Genomic DNA, 24,877 nt, shown 5'->3' on the forward strand with positions numbered 1-24,877 from the left:
GGTATCTGTTGGGTTTTGGGGTAGCAGAACTCAGTGTGGTTTCAAAACTTACAAACCAAAACCGCAGACTGAAGGACTCCGACTGTGATCTGTGGACATATGAATAAAACTGATTTGACCTATTTCATAGCTGACAAATGTCACGAGCTGCCAGTCAACGTAGCGTGACCTTTGTAGAAATGTTTCCGCAGACTCTTTCCCCAGAGTCTCATCCATAAGAACTTACATTATTTTGTCTTCTGAGTGTAAAAAAATATACAGTAGACAGAATCCCTGCGACGTACGTAGAAAACTGGCCATTGATTTGAGTTTGGGAGATATTTGAAATCAGGCAAACGTGTTTATTTCTGTTGTCATCGCTGTAACTGTAACGTTCAAATGTGTATAGTTTAACAAGGTGTTCCGACTTTTTGCAGACGTTTCTGCTGTGCTTATTTTATATACGGTTGCAACTTTGCTTGTGTCTTCATAAACCAAATCTATCCAAAACTAGCAGTCCGACTAGCTGTGAGATGTCACTGTTGGGTAAACTCTGGCTGTAGCCCAATAGGTACGATCCCCAAACAAACGTTCAAGCATCAATCGTGCATTTTAAATGTATTCATTTTAAATGTATTCATTTTGAAATGTATTCATTTTGAAATGACTAGTCCCCGTTTGCTCAGCACCGTTAAATTGTAAAATGACATGGGGTTTTCTACCTGAAAGTTATTTTAAACAAACATTGTGATTGGTTGTAAACTGTAATCAGGAGCTCAACAGCTTCGGAAGTAACTTCTGTAGATTCTAAGCTGATGATTTGAAGAATGTTCTGTAAATGTTTGGTGAGGTAAAAAAGAAAAATGAGAACATTTCAATATGTTGCCTCTACTACAGACACACTTCAATTTCAGGAGCAAATATTACAATCCAGTTCCATCAGCTGCAAGTAAACATCCGCTGTGCAGATTCATTGGGATTTTTAAACTGATGAGCCAGCATCCTGATTTAGTTGAAGGAACCATTCGTGACATTTGGTCAATATGATTGTGAGATAGTGTTTAAATTTGCTTCAGCAAAAAGAAAAAGAATAGAGCAAATTCTGGGCAAGGTGGAGGGTGGGGGTGCGACCTTGACCAACTGCCACTTTGCTCGTTTGAAAGCCATGATGTCTCTCTCTCTCTCTCTCTCATGGGTGGGCCAAATTCTCTGGGCGAGCAAAGCAGAGAAAGGGGAGGTAACCTTGCTCCTTATGACCTCATAAGGATAAGATTCCAGATCAGCCCATCTGAGCTTTCATTTTCTCAAAGGCAGAGCAGGATACCCAGGGCTCGGTTTACACATATCACCATTTCTAGCCACTGGGGGACCATAGGCAGGCTGGGGGAACACATATTAATGTTAAAAAACCTCATAAAGTGACATTTTCATGCCATGGGACCTTTTAAAAACAAAACTTTTACACCGTCGACTACCCCCTCTGAGGCCCGTGATGCGGTTCCGTCGTTGGTTCAGTACCTTGAACATCTGTTTGACCTTCTGTCGGGGCAGGTTGACGTTGAGTTTGTGCAGCAGCTGGAGCACCTCGCTGATGCTCAAGCTGCCGTCGCCGTTCTTATCGGCCTCGGTGAAGGTCTGCTTCAGCCACGTGATGACACGGTGGGTTAAGGAAGGGCAGCGTGAAGATTCAGGACATTTCCTCGTTAGTATTATTGCTGCGTTTGGTGTAGAATCTTTGTGCTCTGTTGTTTTATCTGGTCTTATCCTGTTCTGCTTGGTGCTTTGTTTTGTTGCTAATCTTTTTGCTTCTGTGCTGTGTCTTGTTTTGGGATAAGTTCTGCTCTGCTTGTGTTGTCATTCTTTTCTGGTTTTAAATTGTATTTTTAAAAAAAAATGCCTTTTGTAACATCGAGGACAGGGGACCAAAGATGAAATAATAGCTTTTTTGGTTAATTCTGGCATTTTTAACCCATGTGGTATCATGCCTTTTATTAGTTTGCACTGTCCCCTTCTTAAAAAAAAAATTATTAAGATTATATTAGATTATATAACAGACATTCTTCACAGGTAGTTGCACCCTCAAATAAGATTGGGCATCGAGAATCTGTTCCAACAAGGAATCGTTTAAAAAGTTACAGTTTTTTTTAATTGGAATTGTTTGGAAAATTTGGTTTTGAATCCGATCATCAATTCCATATTATACAACAACCCGATCCGACCGGACAATCTGATTGGTCAACTAGTAATTTAGAACGTGCTCAAATCAGCGTGACAGCACACCTAGAGATAGCCATTTGAGCACACCTGGCGCATCACTTAAAATATCAATCCGCCATTTCTATGTCAACATTCCGGAGTTGAATTAAAGCAACACTAGGGAACTTTTTCCGCCTCGGTCCCCCTACAGGTTGGAAGCGGAATTGTCCATTAAATTACATTATGCAAGTTTGCCAGATTGGGTAGCAGATCTGTAGTTAATGTAATGGACAAAACCCCTTCCAACTTGTAGGGGGACCGAAGCGGGAAAAGTTCTCTACTGTTGCTTTAAAAAACGGTTTAAAAACATTTGTATTCATCTAAGTAATGCAGGAACCACAGTGGAACACATGAAAGTTCTCCAACTAGTTCACAAGTTAACTTTCACTGTCTCGAAAATAGCTGCTAAATGTGATTTTCACGGACGTACAGGAGCAATATATGTCGATGTAAAAAATTGTTTTTTTCAGCAGATATCTTGGTTACAACGAGATTGAGCTGGCAAATCCGTTTTGTGTTTATATGTGCGGTATTTATTTTAACATGCGCAAGTTTGGGTTTCTGTAGAGGACAAGGAGCCCAGTAAGCGGTGCTCTACGTAGAGTGTGGCTCTATTTTACATTAAAGGAACACGCTGACTTTTTGGGACTTTAGCTTATTCATTGTATCATGAGAAGGGTATGTATGGACTTATGTAACTCTGGGGGATACGTTGAATAAGCTAAAGTCCCAATAAGTCGCCGTTTTCCTTTAAAAAAACACCACCCCTAAAATAATTGGAATAGAGAATCGATAAGAACTGGAATCCAAAGGAAGAATCGGAATCAGAACTGTTCAAATCAAAATGGCCAACCCCACCATTGAATCACCAGCCCCCGCCGTATAACTGAAGGATATTGGTCTCGGGTGCGCTGCCTCTTGGCCAGGCTGTCCTCATCGCTGATGCCCGCCATCAGATATTTGAGGCCTGTGATCCAGGTCCGTGCCTCCTCCCCAGTGCCGGATACCAGGTCCAGGGACTCCATGTGCTCTCCGTAGTAGAGGCTGAAGCAGCAGTTGGGGTCGAAGCAGCCCTCGGCGTAGCGCTGGAAGATCTCCGACTGCTTCCCCTCACACACCTCCCGGAGGGAGTCGATGGAGACTGTTGAGAGGAAAACAGGAGGTCAGCTAGTCAGTGGTGGAATGGAACAAAATACTTTTAGTACTGTACAATTTAGTGGTACTTTGACTTTACGTGATTATTTCATGTTATGCCGTTTTTTTTTTTTACCTTTACTGCACTATATTTTAGAGGGAAATATTGAACTTTTTACTGAACAACATTTCATTTACTCTGCAAAAACAAAACGTTTTGTTATAAAATATGATTGAAACAGTATGCAGTATATAAAACCAGCTGCACCTAGACCAGCCACAACAGTAAAACACTGCTTAAAGGTGCTGTAGGTAGGATTGGGAAGATCCAGGGCTTAGCCAAAAAATTTGATCACCAACAACATCTCAGTCCCTCCCCCCTTTCTGCTAAAGCCCAAAACGGTCTCCTAAGCCCCTCCCCCCACGAGGGAGAATGAATGCCTGTGCATGAGCAATGATTGACACGCAGTTAGTTGTTTACTTTAAAAGTAAAAGCCGCCTGATCCACGGTAAAACCGCTCTGCGCTGGCTGTTCCAGTGTTTACCTACGGGGAGAGCTGCAGCGCTCAGAAGTGCCTTCTAGCGCTGCGCTCAAAGTTCAATTTATTTGCTCAAAGTTTATTTATTTATTTGAACTTTGACCTTGTTGCCGCTGACCTTTGACCGCAATGCTGCAGCGTTCAGAATTGCCTTCTAGCGCTGCGCTCAAAGTTCAATTTATTAGAACTTTGACCTCGTTGCCCCTGACCTTTGACCGCAGTGATGAGGAATACCTGCGCTGCGCTCGGTTAGTTATAATAGGAGTATTTCTAAATGGTGGTGTTGGTACCTTTGCTTTAGCAAAATTTCTCACTACTACTTCCACCAGTGGTTTAAATAGACCTCCAGGTTTCTAGCCTTGTGGACTTTCAAAAGCGGATAGAAAATTAAACCATAAAAACAATGCTCAGTTTATTAAACAGCATATATTCTGCTGTAGTCTTTAGCATTTTACTGGTTTTGAGAATTTCCAGGCTCTGGCAAAAGTAGTGAATTGTTGTGAGCATGGGGACCGTTTAATGAAAATTCTTTTATCCTATTTCAGGCTTTATGATATGGAGGATTAAAAATAGTCACCTCAACGAGCAGTGCCCAGAGAGCTTTGTTTATTCAGATGCAACATTTATGAGATGGTAATAACATCTTACAGGAGGACAGCGCTTTGAGTCATTCATTAGTTCCCCCCCCACCCCCACCCCCGACAGCACACGATCGGTACTTCTGTTTCTTGTTCAGCCTGCGTGCTGTTTTTGGAAATTTTACAGACTAGGTTCATTCCACCAAAAAAAAACTATCCATACCCGGAGGAGCTAACCATAACACGAATCTATCTCTGTCTATCTAACATTATTGACATACACACTCGTTCGTAATGCAGTGATAAAGACACACATACACACACACGGGCTGGACGGTAAAGAACTAGTGGTTTTGTGCCAGTTGTATGTATGTTGGATGTCAAAGATGCCATCAACATGCTGCTGCTGTGCTGTGTGTGCGCTCCCATGTGGCTTTCTCCACAAACCCTGCAGCTGCAGATACATGGACACACGCTTCTCCTGACTGCAGCATTTTTATACATAATGGAAGAGCATACACCAGGTATCTGGTAGATAGGGATAACAACAACTACTTCTACTAACGTCTAAATATTTGATGAGCTGCTGGCGGCGGCGCTTGAGGATAATAATGTCAGTTTGTCTTCGGAGACTTTGAGTACATTTGCACAAATCCAGAGGACATGGCCTCAGCGTTCTCAAGGGATGCTACAGCTTCTTTTTCTTCCTGCCATTGGTTTGCATTGAATACTTAAAGTACATGTTGCTAATAATACTTTTAAGTAAGCAACGTTTTGAATGCATGACTTGTACTTGCAACAGAGATTTTATTTTATAGGTATTACAAGACTCTGTATACTTCCTCCACCAGGTATCTTCAGGGTATCGACTGAAATAACCCAGTACAAAGTACAATCATTGCAAATTCTCCAGTCAAAGGATACCTGCATTCGAGTCTACAAAACATGACTATTTGTATGGTTTTGTTATCTATCACTCAATCAAAACATTTTGGTAAAAATGTCCAGAACCAAAACTTGACTAAAATAAGAGGTGGACTTACAGAGACTTCTTCTCTCAGTACTAAGACTTAATTAAAAAAATCTGAGTAAGGAGTTCTGAGTTTTAGTTGGTTTAATGTGCGTACCTATTGTAGAGTTTGTCTCATGATATTATGTATTTTAAAGGTCCTATGGATGGGCACTGGAAATTAGCTTGGGCTATAAATGCTGGGGTGTGTGGCATTGGTTTAGGCTACATACTTGTCCCTATACAAATAAACAGTACAATAAAATAGCCAACATAATTAACAACTAACTTTCACTGTGAGTGTATTTTTACATGGCTGGCTTGTATGATGTTGGCTGGTTCTATTGGTCTAATTTAAATTTCTGTTTGGGTTGTTGGTTGTTTTTGTTACCTTCCACGGGAGCTGGATCCTCGCAATATCAAATATAAAATTGTTATTTTTATAATTGTCATACCTGCCCAGGGACTACAGGTGGAAATTAGCAATTGTTGCTATAACCTGGCCAAAGACATATTCTCTTGTATTACAAGTTTAATTTTTATTTGTGCATTGTCCCTGTTTCAAATAAATTCATTTCCAATTCCAAAAATATACGCGAGAATCGGAGGATCACATTTCACGCTGAAATCCACCTAGTCAGGCTTCAACTAATGTGTTTGTGTCTGAACTACCAGCTCACCGAACCAATCAGCGCCCGGTGGGGAGCTACTGGCAGCTACGGGGGTAGTAAAGGTGTGTGTGTGGGCCGAAACCGCTTGTTCAAAACAACAATTGTGGGCATCATAGTAAAGCTGGGCAATATATCGATATCATGATATGAGACTAGATATTGACTTAGATTTTGGATATCGTAATATGGCATAAGTGTTGTCTTTTCCTGGTTTTAAAGGCTGCATTACAGTAAAGTGATGTCATTTTCTAAACTTACCAGACTGTTGTAACTGTTGTATTATTTGCCTTTACCCACTTAGTCATTATATCCACATTACTGATGATTATTAATCAAAAATCTCATTGTGTAAATATGTTGTGAAAGCACCAATAGTCAACACTACAATATCGTTATTTGGTCAAAAATATCGCCCAGCCCCACATCATAGACAAATGGTCCATCCAATCACCTACTAGGTTTTTGCCCTTTTCCAAACAGTTTCCAATGATCTGGCTTTTCAGATGGTTCTGTGTTAACATACCACGTGGCGCGTCCGCTATATTTTTTGGGCCAGAAAGGACAAATGTGATGCCAGACACAAAGGACTCCCGCTCAGTGTAGGAGCAGACCAGAAGCCTGCAGTGCTTCCTGTCTGTCAGTCTGTCCCAGTGGGTGCTCTGTGATAAGCCTCTAAAAGGTCGGCGAACATCAGACACAGTGCCAGGGAATATGCTGCCAAATAAGGCTACAGTGTATTCCTCTCCAATGACTGAGCCCTGTCAAGGTATCATATGACAAACACAGGGTGAGGCTGTGTCAGTTGGGACGTGACTAAAAGCTGGGAACATGCATTCGTATAGGAAATAGAAGGCCTGACTCTGTCAATCTTGACCAAATACCTACAAGTGGAGAGCTAAGATAAGAAAATGTGTCATTCCAACTGGAATTTCAGATTATCAGACGTGTGTGGAGGGTAGATTAAGAGAAATAAGGTCATGCTCTGTGAGGACTGCCCCCGCTCTGGTATGTGAAAGTAGCTTACATTACCTTCACACAAAACTGATGGCGTTTCTCAAACGTTATGAGCTGAAAAAAGATTGGATTGTAGCATTTGTGTTCACGTTTTACTCGTCCATCCGTAAAAAGGTTTAAGATTCAGGATAAATTCCGTGATTAAGTTTCCAATGTCTTTAAAGAAAGCCCCAAACCCCCTGTCATTTCCATTTAGTGGCAAGTGTGTGTAAGACACTGTTTGGGCAGATTAACGCTGATGAATAATTAAGTCGACTTAAGAAGCTTATTAAATCCAGGGCTACAGAGGAGGGAGAGCAACAGGAAACTGAGCCCTCCCCCCAATGTCCCCATGAGACGCTCAGCCATACTGGGAGCTGCTGCTACGAAGTCCCTTTGCCTTCTTTAATTCTAAAACACTGCAGGGAACAGTTTTTGTTTGCTCGTTGCAGATAGTATGCAGGGGAAATAAATGTCCAGTTCTAAATAGCAAGAACCCGTCCAGCCCTGAGGGAATGTTTAGGAGCAAGAATTAAATGAGCCAACAGTTGCCTACCAGCTTCATGATACCACTTATGGTGGCACAGGCTCCAGGTGATGCAAGATGTCTTTACCTTGTTTTATTTTTTGTGAATAAATGATGGAAATATTCCCCTGTGACATGCTGAAACTGTAGTACAAGTGCAGACGAGTCATCCAATCAGCAAACTGACAGTGACATTAGTTACACAGCAGAACATGTCTACTTTTTGCTAACAAAAGGAGGAGCTGTGTTTGAAACCGCTCCCTATCACAGAAATGTTGTAGTGGTGTTCAAATTCCCACAATGCACAGCTAATTTGAGTGTACATGCGATGTACCCTACATTTTACTCCCGTATACCACAATGCAATGCGACCGTGTTTTCCCGGAGGAGAAGAAGAAGAAGCAGAAGTCACTGTGAAAACTGAAAAGGAAAAATGGCGCGGACTTTCGTTTCTAAACAGTGGAAATGTAACATGCAACATACATACAACATTTTACTATCCTCCCGGGTGCTCGCTTTGTTTCAGGGACGTAATGGAAGTATTTTAGTTTTGGTTTGTTTACATGATGCTGGGCGCGCCCGCCTCCGTCACACAAACAATGGGCGCATCTCCTGACGCAAGTCACACAACGATGTGTTTTCAGTGAGTATCCGAAATCTCGTTTGGTCGTTCCCTATAAAGTTCTAGGGGTGGGTAACGAAACCCGGTGTTAATATGGCACCGGTGCCTTGACGATCTACCGGACCGAATAGCAACGCAGATTTCGGTGCCACTGATATGCCTGCGCTTCTCTCTGATGCTCCGAAACGGACGTTATAGGCAACAGAAACATCACTGCGCGTGACGCTAGTTAACACTACACTCGACGGCAGGTAACGTTAGCCTACCGCTAGTTAGTACCTGGATTAAATACGGATAAAATGCTGACAGATAACGTTAAACAGTGTAAAGTGTGACTGTCTTTCAGTGTGGAGGATTCCTAAACACTGGGACGTATTTTATTAAGGCATTAAGATCTTAATAACGACATTCTGACGTTATGATAACCTTCAGTAAAAATATCACGGTTTCACAGGATTACGGTATTGCAATTACAGCGTTAAATGTATTATTTTTTCAAATGTCTGGGTAATAAACAAAAAAACTTTCCATTGAAAACAATTTATTGTATTTTGAAACACACTGCACGCTGGCAGGGAGAGGGACTTCTAAACTGCACTTTCTGTCCTTGCAGACTCCTAACAAACAGCTCATACCTTAGGAACGGTATGGTGACAGAAAATGTTAGTGCTAACATTTTGACATTTGACATTGTGACTTTTTGAAACCGTGACTTTTTAAAACCGCGGTATACCTTGAAACCGGTAACCGGCCCATGCCTAGGCAAGAGAAGGATAACGTCATTTATGATACGATGATGCCCGAACAGGCCAAGTGGGTTGTTACATTGACTCCAGTCAGAAGGATGACATATGGAGATTCAGATTAAGAAATATCTTTATGATATGCCTAGCAACATTCAATGAGCCCTTGCCTGTCACATGAAATATGGCACACACGGCTTTCCCGAAGTTTGAACCATGACTACTTTGAACTACAGGAGCAAGACACACTAGAAATGCTGTTCCCCTGCGACTGTAACAGGAGGAAAAAACTCACTCTTGGCCTTTTCATTCTTGCGCGACGGCCTCCAGCGGATGCAGGACTTGTGTTCGTCCAGATAGAAGAACCGCACCAGTCCCTTGGAGCCTCCGCGGAGCTTCACCATCTGGGTCCCCATCTGCATGGAAGTCATGCATTTCTCCACTGGAGACAGAAGGAGGGAAAAAAAGAAGAAAAAAAAGGTTGGAAAGTTGTCAAAAAGGGAAACCACTGGAGTGTGCACTGCAATTGAGAAAAAGTGTGTTACAGACAGTAACAGTTTTCATTCAAGAGGGTGTCTGTCTCTCTGTCAATGTGTGTGTGTGTGTGTGTGTGTGTGTGTGTGTGTGTGTGTGTGTGTGTGTGTGTGTGCGCATTGTCACAAAATTCCATCTGGGCTCTCACGCTAAACACACTTATTTACTTATACACTCACACGACCACAAAGCAAAGCAAATGCATTGGATTTGGCCGTCACCGCTGACAGGGTTTTGCTTGTCTCGTGGGAGGAAGAGAAAGAAGAGAAGACAGACGACAGCCGAGAGGCAATTTCTCCACAAAAAGCCCTTTAATAAAGACCTCTACTGCACACTGTGGACTATGACAAAAAAACAACAGCAAAAATCAATAAAAACCTCTTTCGATGCGAGGGATTTCTATGGTGGCCCCAACAAACTGAAATAATTAACACTTTATAATCTGACATTATCGCCAGAAACAATAATAATTCACGTGCTTTGTTTGCTACTGTTGATAGATTAACAAACCCTCCAGTACCAGTAGCATCTGAACTATTGTCTACCAAGGCTACAATGCCTTTGCCTCCTTCTTCACAGACAAAATTCAGAAAATTAGACAAACAGTCAGTGCTTCCATATCAAGTACAGGATATGTGTTGTCACAGTGTGCACGCAAAACAAATTCCAACATGACACAATTTCATACGATCAACCTTAAAAACCTGGAGGACATTATACAACATCTGAAAACCTCCTCCTGTTGCCTTGATATTCTACCAACGGGTGTTTTCAAAAATTATTCGAATTGTTTGGCTTCTGATCTTCTACAGATTGTAAACACGTCTCTGCTCTCAGGTATCTTCCCACAGGCCCTGAAAACTGCAGTCATCAAGCCACTCCTAAAAAAGAACAATCTAGACATGACACTAATGAGCAACTATAGGCCAATATCAAACCTTCCATTTTTAAGTAAAATCATAGAAAAAGTGGTTTTTCAACAACTCAACTTTTTCTTATCGCTAAACAACAGTTTTGATGCCTTCCAGTCAGGTTTTCGACCACACCACAGCACCGAGACGGCTCTTGTTAAAGTCTTTAATGACATCCACACAGATAATGGCAAAATTTCAGTCTTAGTACTTGATCTCAGTGCTGCATTTGATACGGTAGACCATGACATATTGCTTGACCGATTGGAAAACTGGGTTGGTCTTTCTGGCTCAGTACTAAAGTGGTTTGAATCCTATTTAAAGAATAGGGACTACTTTGTGTCTATAGGTAATTATACATCTGAGCATACAAATATGACGTGCGGAGTTCCCCAAGGCTCAGTTCTGGGGCCTCTTCTGTTCAACATCTACATGCTTCCACTTGCTCAGATTATGGAAAACAAGAAAATAAGTTACCATAGTTATGCGGATGACACACAAATTTACATAACCTTATCGCCAGGGAACTATAGCCCAATACAACAATTAAATAAGTGCATTCAACAGATTAATGACTGGATGTGCCAGAACTTTCTTAAATTAAATGAAGAAAAAACGGAGGTGGTTGTTTTTGGAGCAAAAGAGGAACGATTGAAAGTCAGCGCTCAGCTTCAAACGACAATGTTAAAAACAACAGACAAAGCCAGAAATCTTGGTGTAGTCATGGACTCAGACCTGAATTTTAAAAGCCACATTAACATAATTAAAAAATCAGCCTATTATCACCTTCAAAATATTTCAAGGGTTAAAGGACTTATGTCTCAGCAGGATCTGGAAAAACTTGTCCATGCTTTTATCTTCAGTAGACTTGACTACTGTAACGGTGTCTTTACAGGTCTCCCTAAAAAATCAATCAGACAGCTGCAGCTGATTCAAAACGCTGCTGCTTGAGTCCTCACTAAAACCAAGAAAGTGGATCACATCACTCCAGTACTGAAGTCTCTACACTGGCTTCCAGTGCCTCAAAGAATTGATTTCAAAATACTTTTACTGGTTTATAAATCACTAAACAGTTTAGGGCCAAAATACATTACTGATCTGCTACTACATTATGACCCAACCAGACCTCTCAAGTCGTCTGGGACAGGTCTACCCAGAGTCAGAACTAAACAAGGGGAAGCAGCATTCAGTTTTTATGCTCCACATATCTGGAACAAACTCCCAGAAAACTGTAGGTCCGCTGCAACTCTCAGTTCTTTTAAATCCAGGCTGAAGACATATCTTTTTAATGTTGCCTTTCTTTAAATAACCTATTTTTAACTGATCTTTCTTTAAAATTCTTATACTGCACTGTACATTTTATTCTTGTCTTTTAATGATCTTAAATTGTTGTTAATTGTTTTAATGCTTTGAAATTGTTTTTAATTGTTTTCTAACTGTTTTTAATGTTTCATGTTTCATGTAAAGCACTTTGAATTGCCTTGTTGCTGAAATGTGCTATACAAATAAAGCTGCCTAAAAAAAAAAGTTAATACTTATTTTACTGTTAACAACAAATTAAATGACACTTAATTATGTTTACTAATTATTAGTAATGCTATAATTGGTTATTTTAACAAATTATTCTTGCAGATGATTTGTAAACCGTTAAACATTATTTGGATGGCTCCTATAAAGTTGCAACTAGGGCTGGGCTATAGGGAGAAAATCAGGTATCACGATAGTCTTAACCAAATACCTCGATATTGATATTGCGGCGATTTTCTAGGGTTGACAATTGGTGCTTTAACAAAATATCTTCACACTTAGATATCTTACACTTTTAGATAAATAATCATCAGTAATGTGAACATGATGTCTAAGTTGGGAAAAGGCAAATAATAGAACAGTTACAACAGTCTGGTAAGTTCATCACTTTACGTTAATGCAGCCTTTAAATATATATATATTTATCCAAAAATATATCCAAAATCTAAGACGATATCTAGTCTCATATCACGATATCGATATTATATCAATATATATTGCCCAGCCCTAGTTGCAACTGATGATTATAATACCTTGTTTAATAAATATGTTGTAAAGCATCTTTGGTGGTTTACAATTAGTAAACATTATAAATCATCATTTGTTACAGGAAACAGTAACAGTAAAAACACAATTAACTAAAGCTGAATTAACTATGAATTTACAATTCAATAACGATATTATTATAAAGTGTTACCCAACAAACAGCACCTACTGTAGAGAATAACGGGCATATGCAAAAATAGGGAATGGTGCCACTGAAAATACAGCCGAGCCTCGTTGTGTCCTTGCCATTATTTTGGGAGAGAATCTGACACTTCCGCCACAGGAAGCTAATGGTGTGGACAGCCACGTGCCCCTGGGCTGCGGTTACACCCTATGTGGCCATAATATCAATTATCAAGTGTCTGTCACATCCTATCAAACTATTTCCCCGCAACATGCAGGGAATTAGGCCAACTCAGCACGCCAGCATTTTTAAATAAGGTTAGCAGATCACTGACACACATGAAATTCAACATGTCTGCTGCTTTACACAACTCAGCCTTGAGATAGGACTCAAGTTTCCAATAAAAGCTGGTATTCAAATAAGGAAACATTAAGACCAGGGTACTACTACTACTACTAATAGTACTGCTCATTTCTGTTGAGTCGAATAGAGAAACTGTTTATGGCATGAACATCTACACATAATCACAGAGGAATGGCTATTTGTGGTTAACCCAGCAAAATTTGCAAAAAAACAGACATTTTAATGCACCGATATAGTATGTTGAAAGGACAGCTAACATTGGCACAGAATGTCTGACAGTTGACAGATTTAAATCTCCCCATGATATAAATCTATTCAGTAGTGTTGCACAATATTGACAAAATGTGATATTGCGATATCAATTATGAATATTGTAATATAGATATTAATTTTGATATTTTTAAACATATGGATAATCACAAACGTTATGGGAAAACGCATCAAATTAGATTCATAACAAATTTTCTTACAACACAAGGTTTATTTCAACTGACAGTCATATTGGACTGGTCCAACATGAATAAATAAATAAGGACCAGAACAGGACATGTTCTACTGGTTGGACAGTATAAAATAAATAAATAAAGAGAACAGGACACAACTTTTCTTTCGCTTCTCTGATTCCTTCCATTTTGTTATCTCTATCTATTCCTTCACACTGTCACTCTGTTGAAATATGCACACACGTGGTACGCTCCATAGGGTTTGTCACGTAGTGGACCCGTGCGCTGACGTGCACTAACATGTGCAAGTGGCACAGTAACTGGCCAACTATGCAGGAAAACAATAGCGAATATTAGTGACAGTATTTGTGTTAAAAAGAGAAAGTGAGAGCAGCAGAGTGGCGAGTGTGACCTGACTCTGTTGTTGTAGTAATGGACTTTGTGCTGTGGAAATGTACATTATGTTGAATTTATCAAAAAATGGATGGGGCAAGATGGAGCATGTCCTGAGCTTGCATTAACTGGGGTCTAGTGACTGCTGACACTGACCCCGAAATTTCACCAGATGCGGATGCACTGCAGTCCGGTGTTGTTCCGTTGTCCTCCATGTGTCGTACCACACCGGAAGAGTCCGAAGCGGAGCGTTTTGCCTGCCCAACTCCAGCCCTTCCACTCCCTGTTGAAGACCCCGCAGCTCGCGTCAAAAATGGACCTGGAGCGTATTTTTAGCGGAGTGGAGAGCTGCTTCTCGCAAGGTTATGGGATGCGCTGCATTGCGGCTGGTGAGTGTAAGCATTGTCTTGAGTGGCGGCTTTTTCTCGCGGCGGCCTTGAATCCGCCGGAATGTAGCACAGACGCTCCTGGTGGAATTCAGGGATGACTGAGGTAAACCGATCTGATTTAAATAACAGCACTGTTCGTGTTTTTGATGTGCCCTGATTTCTTTGTGGTACTAAAATAAGATTCCATGTAGGTCAAAACTCCAGCAATACCAGCAGTATAAAGAACAACTTTATTGCCAGACCCTTGTGCTTTATTCTACAAGTCTTCTGACCTCTTTAAACATGTCCAATGTATCAATACCAAAGGAATTCCTGTTTTTGATGAGGCGGATTATCAACAAAGACAGTTCACAAAAAACACCAACAATGGAACCTTGTCAGTTTCAAATGATGAGCGACAATAATGAGTTTAAACCTGGATCTCATTTTGACCTGAATGCAACATCCCCAATAACTGCTGTGTGAGTAAGTAAACCAGCAGTGATGGATTGCTCTTATTGATTTGGCCTGGCTGTGGGAAAGCCCATCCCCAGGGGATTGTTAATGTAGATCAGTTCTGTTCTTCTAACCTCTGCTATCGAAATCCTGCTCAGGTCCATATCAGCAAAGTGCACAACTCAACCACACCAGCGCCAGGTCAATGATAGGCTAATATATGGAAACACAACACTGCTTTCTTACAGTGTGCTCTGTGTGTAGCATTCTGTAGGTTCAAGACATCATTTTGGGCATAATAGGCTCATCTTAGTAAAGACAAACACTGTGTAAAAGGCATCATATTCAACGACTACACAACTTATTGGAAAAGTAAAGGCAAGGAAAATTCCAAAGGCAATACAAAGTGTCTTACATTGTGCGTTGAAAACAAAAAGGGAACACGGCCTACAGCATTTTAAAAACATTAAAATTGATAAATTAACACATAAAAAAAGTAAAGATGCAGGTGCATAGTAGCTAATTATGAGAGATATGAGGTTCAGTCAAAAGTAGTAAAGGTGAATGTAAAAGGTAGTCAAAGTTGGAGCGAGTCTTGCGTCTATCTACTCATGATTGTTGCATCTTTGTTGAGTATGTAAATACAATCTGCTTCTCCATAGTTTGAACTCTGGGAATAGTTAGCAGACTGCTAAAGAGAATTCATTAGACTGTACAAGATGGGTACCTAAACCGTTGAGAGATTGAAAGAAACGCAGCAGCACTTTAAACTCTACCTTATGACACACTGGAGGCCAGTGCAGATTGTGGCAATTAACATTTAGCTCCAAGTCTGTGATTAAGCCATGATTTCTGACTGGCTTTTTGAGTATGTGTCTTCAGAAGTCTGATGGACAAACGGCTTTGGAATTCCCCACATGTTCCTGATGTAGCATTGGGGGAAAAATTCATGGGACTGTAGTGACTTGGCAGCACAACAAGGTTAATATGGGTGTCATCTGCATAGTTATGATAGGTGATTTCATTATTTTATCATTTGGGTCTAATGGCAAGGGCTGAGGGCTTTAAAGTACCTTAATAGCCTCCATTACCAGTGTGTCACAGCCAGTACTGCAGCTCCAACTGCTGACAGTGTTGGTGAATGGTCAAATTAAAATAACTTACTTCCTGTCTTTTCAGAAAACCTGCATGCACCTGCCCCTTACACCTCACACAGTGTCTTTGCCTCACGTCTCTCCCTGCCTCTTCTGCAATTCACCCGCAACGCCCTAAAAAGCCTACCTAAAAAGCCTTACAGTTTGAAAACCTCTGACCGAATACACTCTAATTAGGTCTTTGGATTATCACATGCTGAACCTACGGTAAATTCTAAAAATTACAATGTCCACCTGGGAAGCTTCAAGTGTTGTCTGGGAGCTAAATCATGCTAGTTGGTTTCACTTTAGTTGATTTTATAGCAAGCGCTGTGGGTATGGTGAACACAAATTAGGTATTAAAATTAAGAGTTGGAAGAGTATAAGATGTTGTTTAGATTCATCGTTTGGGAGCGCTATGTTTCCAGGTTGCAGAGACAGCGAACAAAAGTGCCAAATTGGGCTGTACCAAACTGTGTGCTGACATTATACAACCAAAATTGGTCTGGAAACACAAACAGTCATTGCACAAACACATGCTAAACCATGTGCAATATAATGCTCCTGCATGTGTGCATTACTACATTTAAAGAATATGTTTATATTCCTCTGTAACAAGGTATATAAAAATAAAATTACTAACCGTACGAGTATTGAAACATTTCAAATACCCAGTCCTACACGGCACTGATTAGCCTAGATACAACGTCCTGCGATTAATATTGTAGCACCAAATTTCAAAACGTCAATTACATCCATAACTGTAAATTAAATATGGTTTGTAAAATCATTCAGTGAATTTGTACATGAGCCATAACACAAAAAAACCTGAACAAACCAATAATCAATTCTATTTAAGATTGGTTTCAATGTGGGTAAAGGGATATCATCCATAACCAATTAAACCTTAATGATTTTACAGCTAGAACTCTTGGACGTAACATAAATGCAACAGGGGACCAGCTTTTTGTTGATTTTAAGTGCAAGAGTTATTTCTGTAGCTGCTGGCTGATTGCAGCGCCTGATGCTCAGCGGCAGAGTTATGGATCAGCACTCCTTCAGCCAGACAGTAGGCAGTTATCCATGAAATGAGCTGCTGTCAAGTTTGGTTGGAATGAGAGCATCCAGACTCTGCAGGCTCTCTGGTCAGGATGGCACACTGCTGAAAACGTATGTCATCCTTCTCCTCCTGTCAAATATACAGTAAGGTGCACACACACAAAACTGTCTCCTGGCCAATATTTACATCTGCTGCCATCGCTGTCTATGTCCAGAGTTCAACATGGAGCCAGAGAGCTCCACTGTCAATCCAACATCTCTACTGACAAGGAAACGATCAGGATATCCGATTCTTTGACTAAGTGGAGATAAGTTTAGAACAAAGCAGCATGGCCCTTTTTCCGTGTTGCACACACATTTGACTTCACTAGAACAGCGAGATGAATCGAACTGCAACCGAAGAAACTTGTTTCAACATGGAACACACTCCGGTTTGTGGTTGCCTTGAACACAATTTACTCACGGATGCCGGTCTCACGCCAGGTCGTGTAATAGTCACGTTATTTTGATTCATAAATTCGTGTGTTACGATTTTGACGTTTTTTTCGTGTATATGCAACGACTTTTGAGCGTGTACAGGTCACGCTTTTCGAACCTGCTCTGGGGGACGCGACAACGGGGAAATGAGGCGCCACACGCCGGCCAAAACAAGGGGACGGGCCGCCATTCGCGATCCACCCGCGCAGGGGCACACAACAACGGGGAAAGGAAACACCACAACGGGGAAATGAAACGCCACTATAACGAGACGGTTGGGGTTAGGAAAAAAAAAGAACGAGGAAAGGAACCGTCACACGCGGGACACGCCGACAAAGGAACTGCAACACGCGGGACAAAGGTACTGCCACACGGGGGGCGCGATCCCCGGTCTCCGGGGTGAAAGTCCTGTGTTTTCTGACCCATCCACCACCCCGACCAACCTCCCTACGCGGACTTTCGCCTTATCAACTACTGGCTACCGAACACTGTAGCCCACTTTTACAGTGCAGGTCAATCAGCCAAACAATAAAACTGCGTAGAGCAACTGAAAATGTTTTGAATATATTGAATAAATATCCACTGCTGCACGATACTCTAACTGCAAAAAATAATTTTTCAAATATTAAATGTCAATGCAAGCCATGAACCAATAACTCAGGGAGATTCTACACACAAACGAAGACCAGCACCCATTTAGCAGTAGGCTAAGTGCTAGAAGAAATGCATGTGGATCATTGGAAAGGATAGGCATAGCCTATGGAAGGCTGATTAAGCCTGGATAATAAAGGCCGGTGTAATCAATTAACCTATAGTCCAGTAGTTTGGGACACACAGTTGATGCTTAGGCCTCAGGAGGTGGTACACTCCACTTGGGCTGCCCCCTGAAAAGTCGACTATTCGAATCATCAGACGACGACCCCTTAGTCGAGCAATAGGATATTACTACAGACGTTCCTGTAATCTTACGTCGCAACGTCTGCTGTATATTATGAATTATTATCAGCTGGAGCTGCAGTGCATGCTCGACGTCGCAGAACGTTATCGCTCAGCAGTGTGGATCGTTATGGTTACAGTTATTATAGTTAACATTCTGTCTCCACTTCATTCCTTAATAGACTACAGGCCCTTCCATCCAGACTAAACCTTTCTATTTCTACTGTATGTGGTTGCCTGCTACTCAGGCTCCTCCTTGTTTGCGTCACACCACAGAACAGATCACTGAAAACATGTCACACATTTTGAATGGCTTTTTATGCTTACAAAGGAATCTACATAGCACATCATGACAGAATAGTGGACCTCATGGTAAAAGGACATATCAAACCGTTTTCCACCCTCAGTGAGAATGTACAAGCAGTCCAGTGTCAAACCTTTCATGTTTCATCTCTGCAATTGTAACCCAGGTACCTGGGTTACCATCTTTCGGCTAATACACCAGATGTAGTGGTGGTCAATGAAGAGTCAAAAAAAGTGTTTGTTCTAAAAGTAGCCCGCACCTTAGATTTTAGCCTAGAGGAAGCCTTTATGACCAGGGTCATTAAAGACAAACCACTCCTAAGTGCCATCTTTGAGCTGGTTATAGGTTGCAGGCTACTTGTTCTCTTATTCGGTAGCCTAGGGCACACTCGCAGCTCGGTCGTGTCTAAGAGGGCTTCAACAACTTCAGATGGCTGAAAAAAAGGAGGCTGAAAGGCTTGCAAAGTACTGTGGTGTCTCTATCATTGGCGGAGATGCTGCTTCTTATATCTCTAAGAACTGAGCAGGCCTATTATGTTTTGTATTGTGAAAATGTCACAGCTCCATGAATTTGTCAATGTACTCTACAACACATTTAGTATTTGTGTCCTTGTACAGAATATTTTCTACGTGAACATAAATTGTTTTAACATGTGCGTATGTGTGTGAGTGTGTGTGTGTGTGTGTGTGTGAGAGAGAGAGAGAAGAAGTTAGAAACGTGACAGTAAATAACACCATAACGCAGTAAAGACTTATGCTGAGTTGAAATTAAATACTGCGCTGCCACACGTGTCTTTCGGTTTAATTAAAGTCATATATTTCTAAGGGCCCTGTTATTCTACAGTATTGTGGGGGTGGGGGGAAGAATATCTGATTCCTAAAATGAAAAACCGAACACCTACCCAACGGAAGAATATCTAAATAGCTGAATATTTGGGCCCAGCCTACTGTACATAATTATTTTGATGCAAAGATGTGGACAGGAATGTAGAACAAAATGAAAGTGAAAGCAGAAGAAGCAAATATTTTGTCCCCAAAACCAATGAATCGTCATGATAAATAATCATGATGTCAAAATTGATCAAAAGTAAATAGTGATAATCATTTTGGCCACAATTGTGCAGCCCTAACGCTATATAAAATAAGATGGACTCGTCTTGATTTCAAACAAAAAGAGGGAAAAGGACACTAAACTATGAGACAGGTAAGCAGTAGAAATAGTAGACAGGTACAAATAGAGAGAGGAAAATATAAAGCAACCAGATGCTGCTTACACACAGTTTCTGAGAGACCACAACTGCAGCATAAACATGTACAACACATTGAAGAGATGGGGAGGGAGAGATAAAAGTGGAGCACGAGACACACTGAAAGACACTACACTCTTTACTAGTGGGGGTCTGGGCTCGTTGCCGTGGTTACACCATCAGATTTAAAATGTGTGTGTGGATGCGGAGAAGCCGCCCATTGCGGAGGAACGCTGAATGTTAACTGGATGTTCCAATGGCTGAAAACGAGCTCCGATCCCATCTGCAAGCTTGGTTAACGAGATAAAGATCAAGAGATAATGACTAAACAAAAGTGCTTGTTTCTGGAGATAATTTGGCCTGTTACTCCACCAAAGCTTTAGAAAAAAATGCACATACAATTAGGAAGACACATGAAAATGTACATTTTGGAATTGTTTTAGACTACAGTGACTAGATCATCTGAGTAATAATATCCCTGTCCTGAACTTGGGGAATCTGGATACTTGTACTCTGCAGAGTAGTTATTTCTGGCAACTTCACCTACTTCCAAGGTGCATGGGCAAGGGAAAAAGTCAGAAGATGACAGTTTGGTATAACCCTGATAAAGGGTGCCACAACCCAAAATGCTGTGGTCTCACAATAAAGATGTTACACTAGACTTTATTCACATTGTCACTATACTTGTGTGTTTTGACCTATTTGCACTTTTTGAAATAATTTGGAAGACAAACTTGTGGAAACATGTGGAAATGCTGCACTCCAGTACAGAACAGAACAGGCATTACTAGCCCTGCTGGAGGCCACGGCTACTGTGGTTGGTTAATGGGGTTGAAGCTGGAAGCAGACAACAGCTGACGGTACAAAGGTACAAAGCAGTCTTTCACCAAAACACAGCCGAGGCTGAGGTCAGGTAAGATAAGAGTGTGTCAACCTGGCAGCTGTCCTGCTGCCACCGTCACATTATGGGCCAAGCAAGCTACGGTCAAGGCACCAGGTTAAGCCCAGAGGGATTGTCTGCAGGCCATATGTTACACACACGCACGCATGCATGAAAAAAGTTTTGTTGTTTTCTTTTAACTTTCAGAAATGACCATTTGACCAATAAAAATCGGTGTCTGTTTGGGCAGAAGAACTGGTTTCTCAACCTCTCTAGTTCATATTTTATTTAGCGAATGATCTGATGTCAGGCCTTGCCTGTCCGCTTTCGCTCTCTGTGCGTTGCCGTTCTCAAAATCCTTTTGCTACGGGAAACGACAGTCTTCGAGCTAGCAAGCTACACGCTGAAAATGGCAAGTTTTGAAGAAATTTTGTATTGTGCAACAAGTCAGGCCTGCTTGGTTCTTTCAGGGAATGATTGTAAAGATTTACAAAGAATATGTTTAGGGTGTTTTGGGATGTTTTGGGAGCGATTGGTGGGATTGTTGTGGACCAAGTACACAAGGAGATACCCTGGTAAGAGCCAATTCGGTTTAACCATGTATCAGCTAATTTTAAATAGCTCACGTTACTGTATTGTGTCAACAGTTAACTTCATTTATTATTGTGTGTGGCGTTTACTTTTGCGGGGTGCAAATGTTCCACCAAAACAAGTTCCTTCCCGAGACTATTCTGCAGAGCCCCCGTTGCTGCGTCCGGAGCTTGGCACCACCTAGAGTTTTTTGTTTATTTTTTTCTAACCCAGAATGTATCTGTGGTGTAGCCAGACCTTACTCCGCGGCGCTGTGGAGATAGGTCTGGCAATGCGAGACTACAGTCAGATAAAGGTGAATGACAGATCATTTCACTTATAAACAACAAAGATTACATGTCCCTGTAAACAAATACAAACAATATTGTCTCACCTCAAACACTGCCATCAGGCAAACTAAGTCTCCATTGCTGACCAGTAGCACAAAACGACAACAAAGCAGACCACAAAGAAGTGTAAAAATGCATCCCGGACTTGGTGTCATTACTGCAAGACAGGTTTGGAGACGATAATACAGTTCATCTCATTATTTGTTTGACATCCACAAAAGGCTGATAGTTCTGATATCCAACCAGTATAGCTCTACTCAGTGTTATCTGACAAAGCTTACCCATGTAGCCGAGCCTCCACTTGGAGAATGCCACAATGCTGCTGCCTATCCAGAAGAACTCGTCCACTACGTGGGACACAGAGGCCTGCTGCTGGCTCTTACACTGAGCCCCCTCCTTCTGTTTGTCCATGTCCCCGTCTGAGGAGAAAGCCCCTTTAGCTGGAGGTCCGGGCTTGTCTCCGGTAGCGGCCGTGGCAGTGGAACACATCAGGGCCGAAGACACTGGGCCGATGGGGAAAAAGCTGCTCCTCTTGGATGTGTTCATTTCATACCCAAGATTACAAGTTTCTGCCTAAAAAACAAGGGGACCTTCCCACGAAGAGTTCCTTTGAGAAAAAAAAAAATTTAGCTTTGGGTAAATAAGGGATGCAAAATAGACATCTACCTCAAGTACTTTTGAGTAAAAGTTATTTTTGGGTAATGTTCTTTAACCTCCGTTGTTCTAACTCTTACAAAAACTCACATATAGTATCACCAATAGCATCCCTTGATTGGAAGTTTCCTTTCTTCAAAGCAAAATCCGCAGAAAAAATGCCAACAGAAGAATTCCTCTCAGTCACTGAATGGTATCAACAGTTGGTCAATAATCTTGTAATGTTATTGCCCCAGTAAACCTGCTTATTGCACCGCCAGCTCTTCAATATTCTTCCATCTCAAGGACCAAAAAGATGCAGCGGTATGTTTCCAAAGCTACAATTTGTCTTCATGCTGTGCCGTCATTTCTTTATTTCTTCCCTCAGCCAGCATTCATCAGCAGTGCTGCAAACGGCTGGCCTCTCACGAAAGAGAGATCGTGGCAGCGTCAATGGAAAGCAGGAAAGACACGGAAGCACAACACTCAAACGGTAACTGTGCAACATGTGTTGGGCGGACATAAATCCTAAATCCTTAGGAAGCAGTAATCCTGGTCTAGGAGATTTGCTAAATGTGTGGAGTGAAATACAATGACCCACAGATAAAGACCGAGAGGCACATAGATAGGACACGATAAAGGCCTAATAAAGATGTAGCTTCTTTTATGTTCCAGGGCCGATTGAAGAGTTAGTTGGATTTCACAAGGTGTTTCCTCTGAGGGTTCCGGACAGACTGAGCTCTAACATTGCCACAACTGCGCAGCCGAGCTCCACATGAGACAATCCTTTTATCAATTACCCTGCACTAGGGTTGGGTACCGAAAATGTCAGGCATCTACCAGACTGAATGACAACGTGGATTTCGGTGCCACTTAATTGCCTTTGCTGCCCTCTGGTGCTCCAAAACGGACGTAACAGACAACAGAAGCATCACTGCATGTGACGCTAGTTAACATTACACTTGGCAGCGTGTAACATTAGCCTACCGTTAGCTAGTAGCTGGCTTAAACACAGTTAAAATGCTGACAGCTAAAAAGTGGCTGTATTTCACTCAAAAGGATTCCAACACCAGGACGTACAACAGTCTGCAGCTAAAGACACAGAGGAGACTAGCTGCACTTTGAGACACAATGGACACTGCCGGAGTCTGAGTTGTCGGACAAACAACGCCCATGGGACTTCATGGTGCGTTCAATTGCACCTCGTAAGCTCATGGTGCATTCAATGTTGTTGTAAAGTACCCTTCTGCCATCTAGTGATTCTTCTTTTTGTCGTTTAACAGCATTTGACTGGTGAAATAAGTTTCTGTAATTACATTTTTAATAAATCATTTAAATTTGACCACATGGCCTTAGCAATAAACAAGCCATTCTTCAGGCACCGTTTTAGCACCGGTATCAGAAAAACACTCAAGCGATGCCTAACCCTACCTTGCACTCACTCTAGATCTCTGGCTGCTTTACTGATGCTCAGCATCATCAGTAGAGATTGAAAAATATAGTTCATTCTCTCAGTGTGCATGTTAATCATTTAACCACACATACTTGAGCAAAGAGAGCAGTTTTCAGTAGTTTGCTGTGGGCTCAAATGTCAATACCATTATATCATGCCTGTGCTTCAATACGTTCACCAAAGTTGTTCTGGATGCTAAAACTCCATCACGACACCACCTCCAAAGAAATGTAAAACTGTGGACTGAAATAGGTCAAGTTTCAAGCTGACTGAGCACGTCGAGCGGTGCCAAACAGTGTCAGGCCTCAGGACCTGGATCTCTGCTGACAACCAGGTGCCAGGTACTGAATATGGAACGGTTTCTCTTTCAGAGCTGACACATTCTGACAATAATACAACATAAAAAGCCCTGAAAATCCAGCCGTGGGACATAACCTGATCATTTATTTAATATTTCTTTAGACAGATTAGAAAGATTACAGCTAAACAGTTTAAATTGTAAAAGTAATATTGAAAAACAGTATGTTGCATTTAGCACAGTAAGTACATTTGCTGACAGCTTTATTAATATATAATATGGGAGATATAGTTTTTTTTTAATAACAAATTGTTAGCTGTTTTTTTAAGTTTTGTTTTTTATTCTTTTTAAATGTGAAAGCAAATCACAGTTTAGTGATGAATCCAGACACATACACCAGTAATGAACAAAGAATCTAAATGTTTTAGTATTAAAATGTATTAAAAGACAATGCAAGCTGTGTCCCTACACTACACACTGTAGGTAATGCCTTCAGAGGACTGATGGCTAATAGGCTGAAAATGGGGATAATCTACAGAGGGCTTACCATGGTATCATCCCTGACCCTGTACCGCTCATTTGTTTTAAATTCAACAAACAATTTGTTGTATTTTAACAGAATACTGAAAGCAACAGAAAGGCAGAACTGAGTACACTCTAATATCTGTTTATCGCATGCAATATTGTTATCGCGATTTACAACAACGTTATTGCATATTTTCCTCATAATGTGCAGCCCTGCTTAAAATGTATTTTAAGGGGGGCGCCTGGATAGCTCACCTCGTACAGCGTGCGCCCCATGAACAAAGGCTCAGTCCTTGTC

The 24,877-nt window shown here is 41.3% G+C and overlaps 1 protein-coding gene across 1 annotated transcript in view; it reads right to left on the minus strand.

The window, feature by feature from the left end:
• Positions 1 to 22,026, minus strand: part of plch2a (phospholipase C, eta 2a) — an 84,754-nt gene extending 62,728 nt beyond the window's left edge. The window contains exons 1-4 of the mRNA XM_028582767.1: positions 21,952 to 22,026; positions 9,346 to 9,492; positions 3,133 to 3,376; positions 1,498 to 1,627 (exon numbers count right to left, since the gene is read on the minus strand). Coding sequence (XP_028438568.1) covers positions 1,498 to 1,627; positions 3,133 to 3,376; positions 9,346 to 9,492; positions 21,952 to 21,955 — 525 coding nt within the window. The 5' untranslated portion in view covers positions 21,956 to 22,026. The remainder of the gene's footprint in view (positions 1 to 1,497; positions 1,628 to 3,132; positions 3,377 to 9,345; positions 9,493 to 21,951) is intronic.
• Between the last annotated feature and the right edge of the window lie 2,851 nt (positions 22,027 to 24,877).

The sequence above is a fragment of the Perca flavescens genome, chromosome 7, assembly GCF_004354835.1.
Source record: "Perca flavescens isolate YP-PL-M2 chromosome 7, PFLA_1.0, whole genome shotgun sequence".
In the NCBI taxonomy this organism is placed as follows: Eukaryota; Metazoa; Chordata; class Actinopteri; order Perciformes; family Percidae; genus Perca; species Perca flavescens.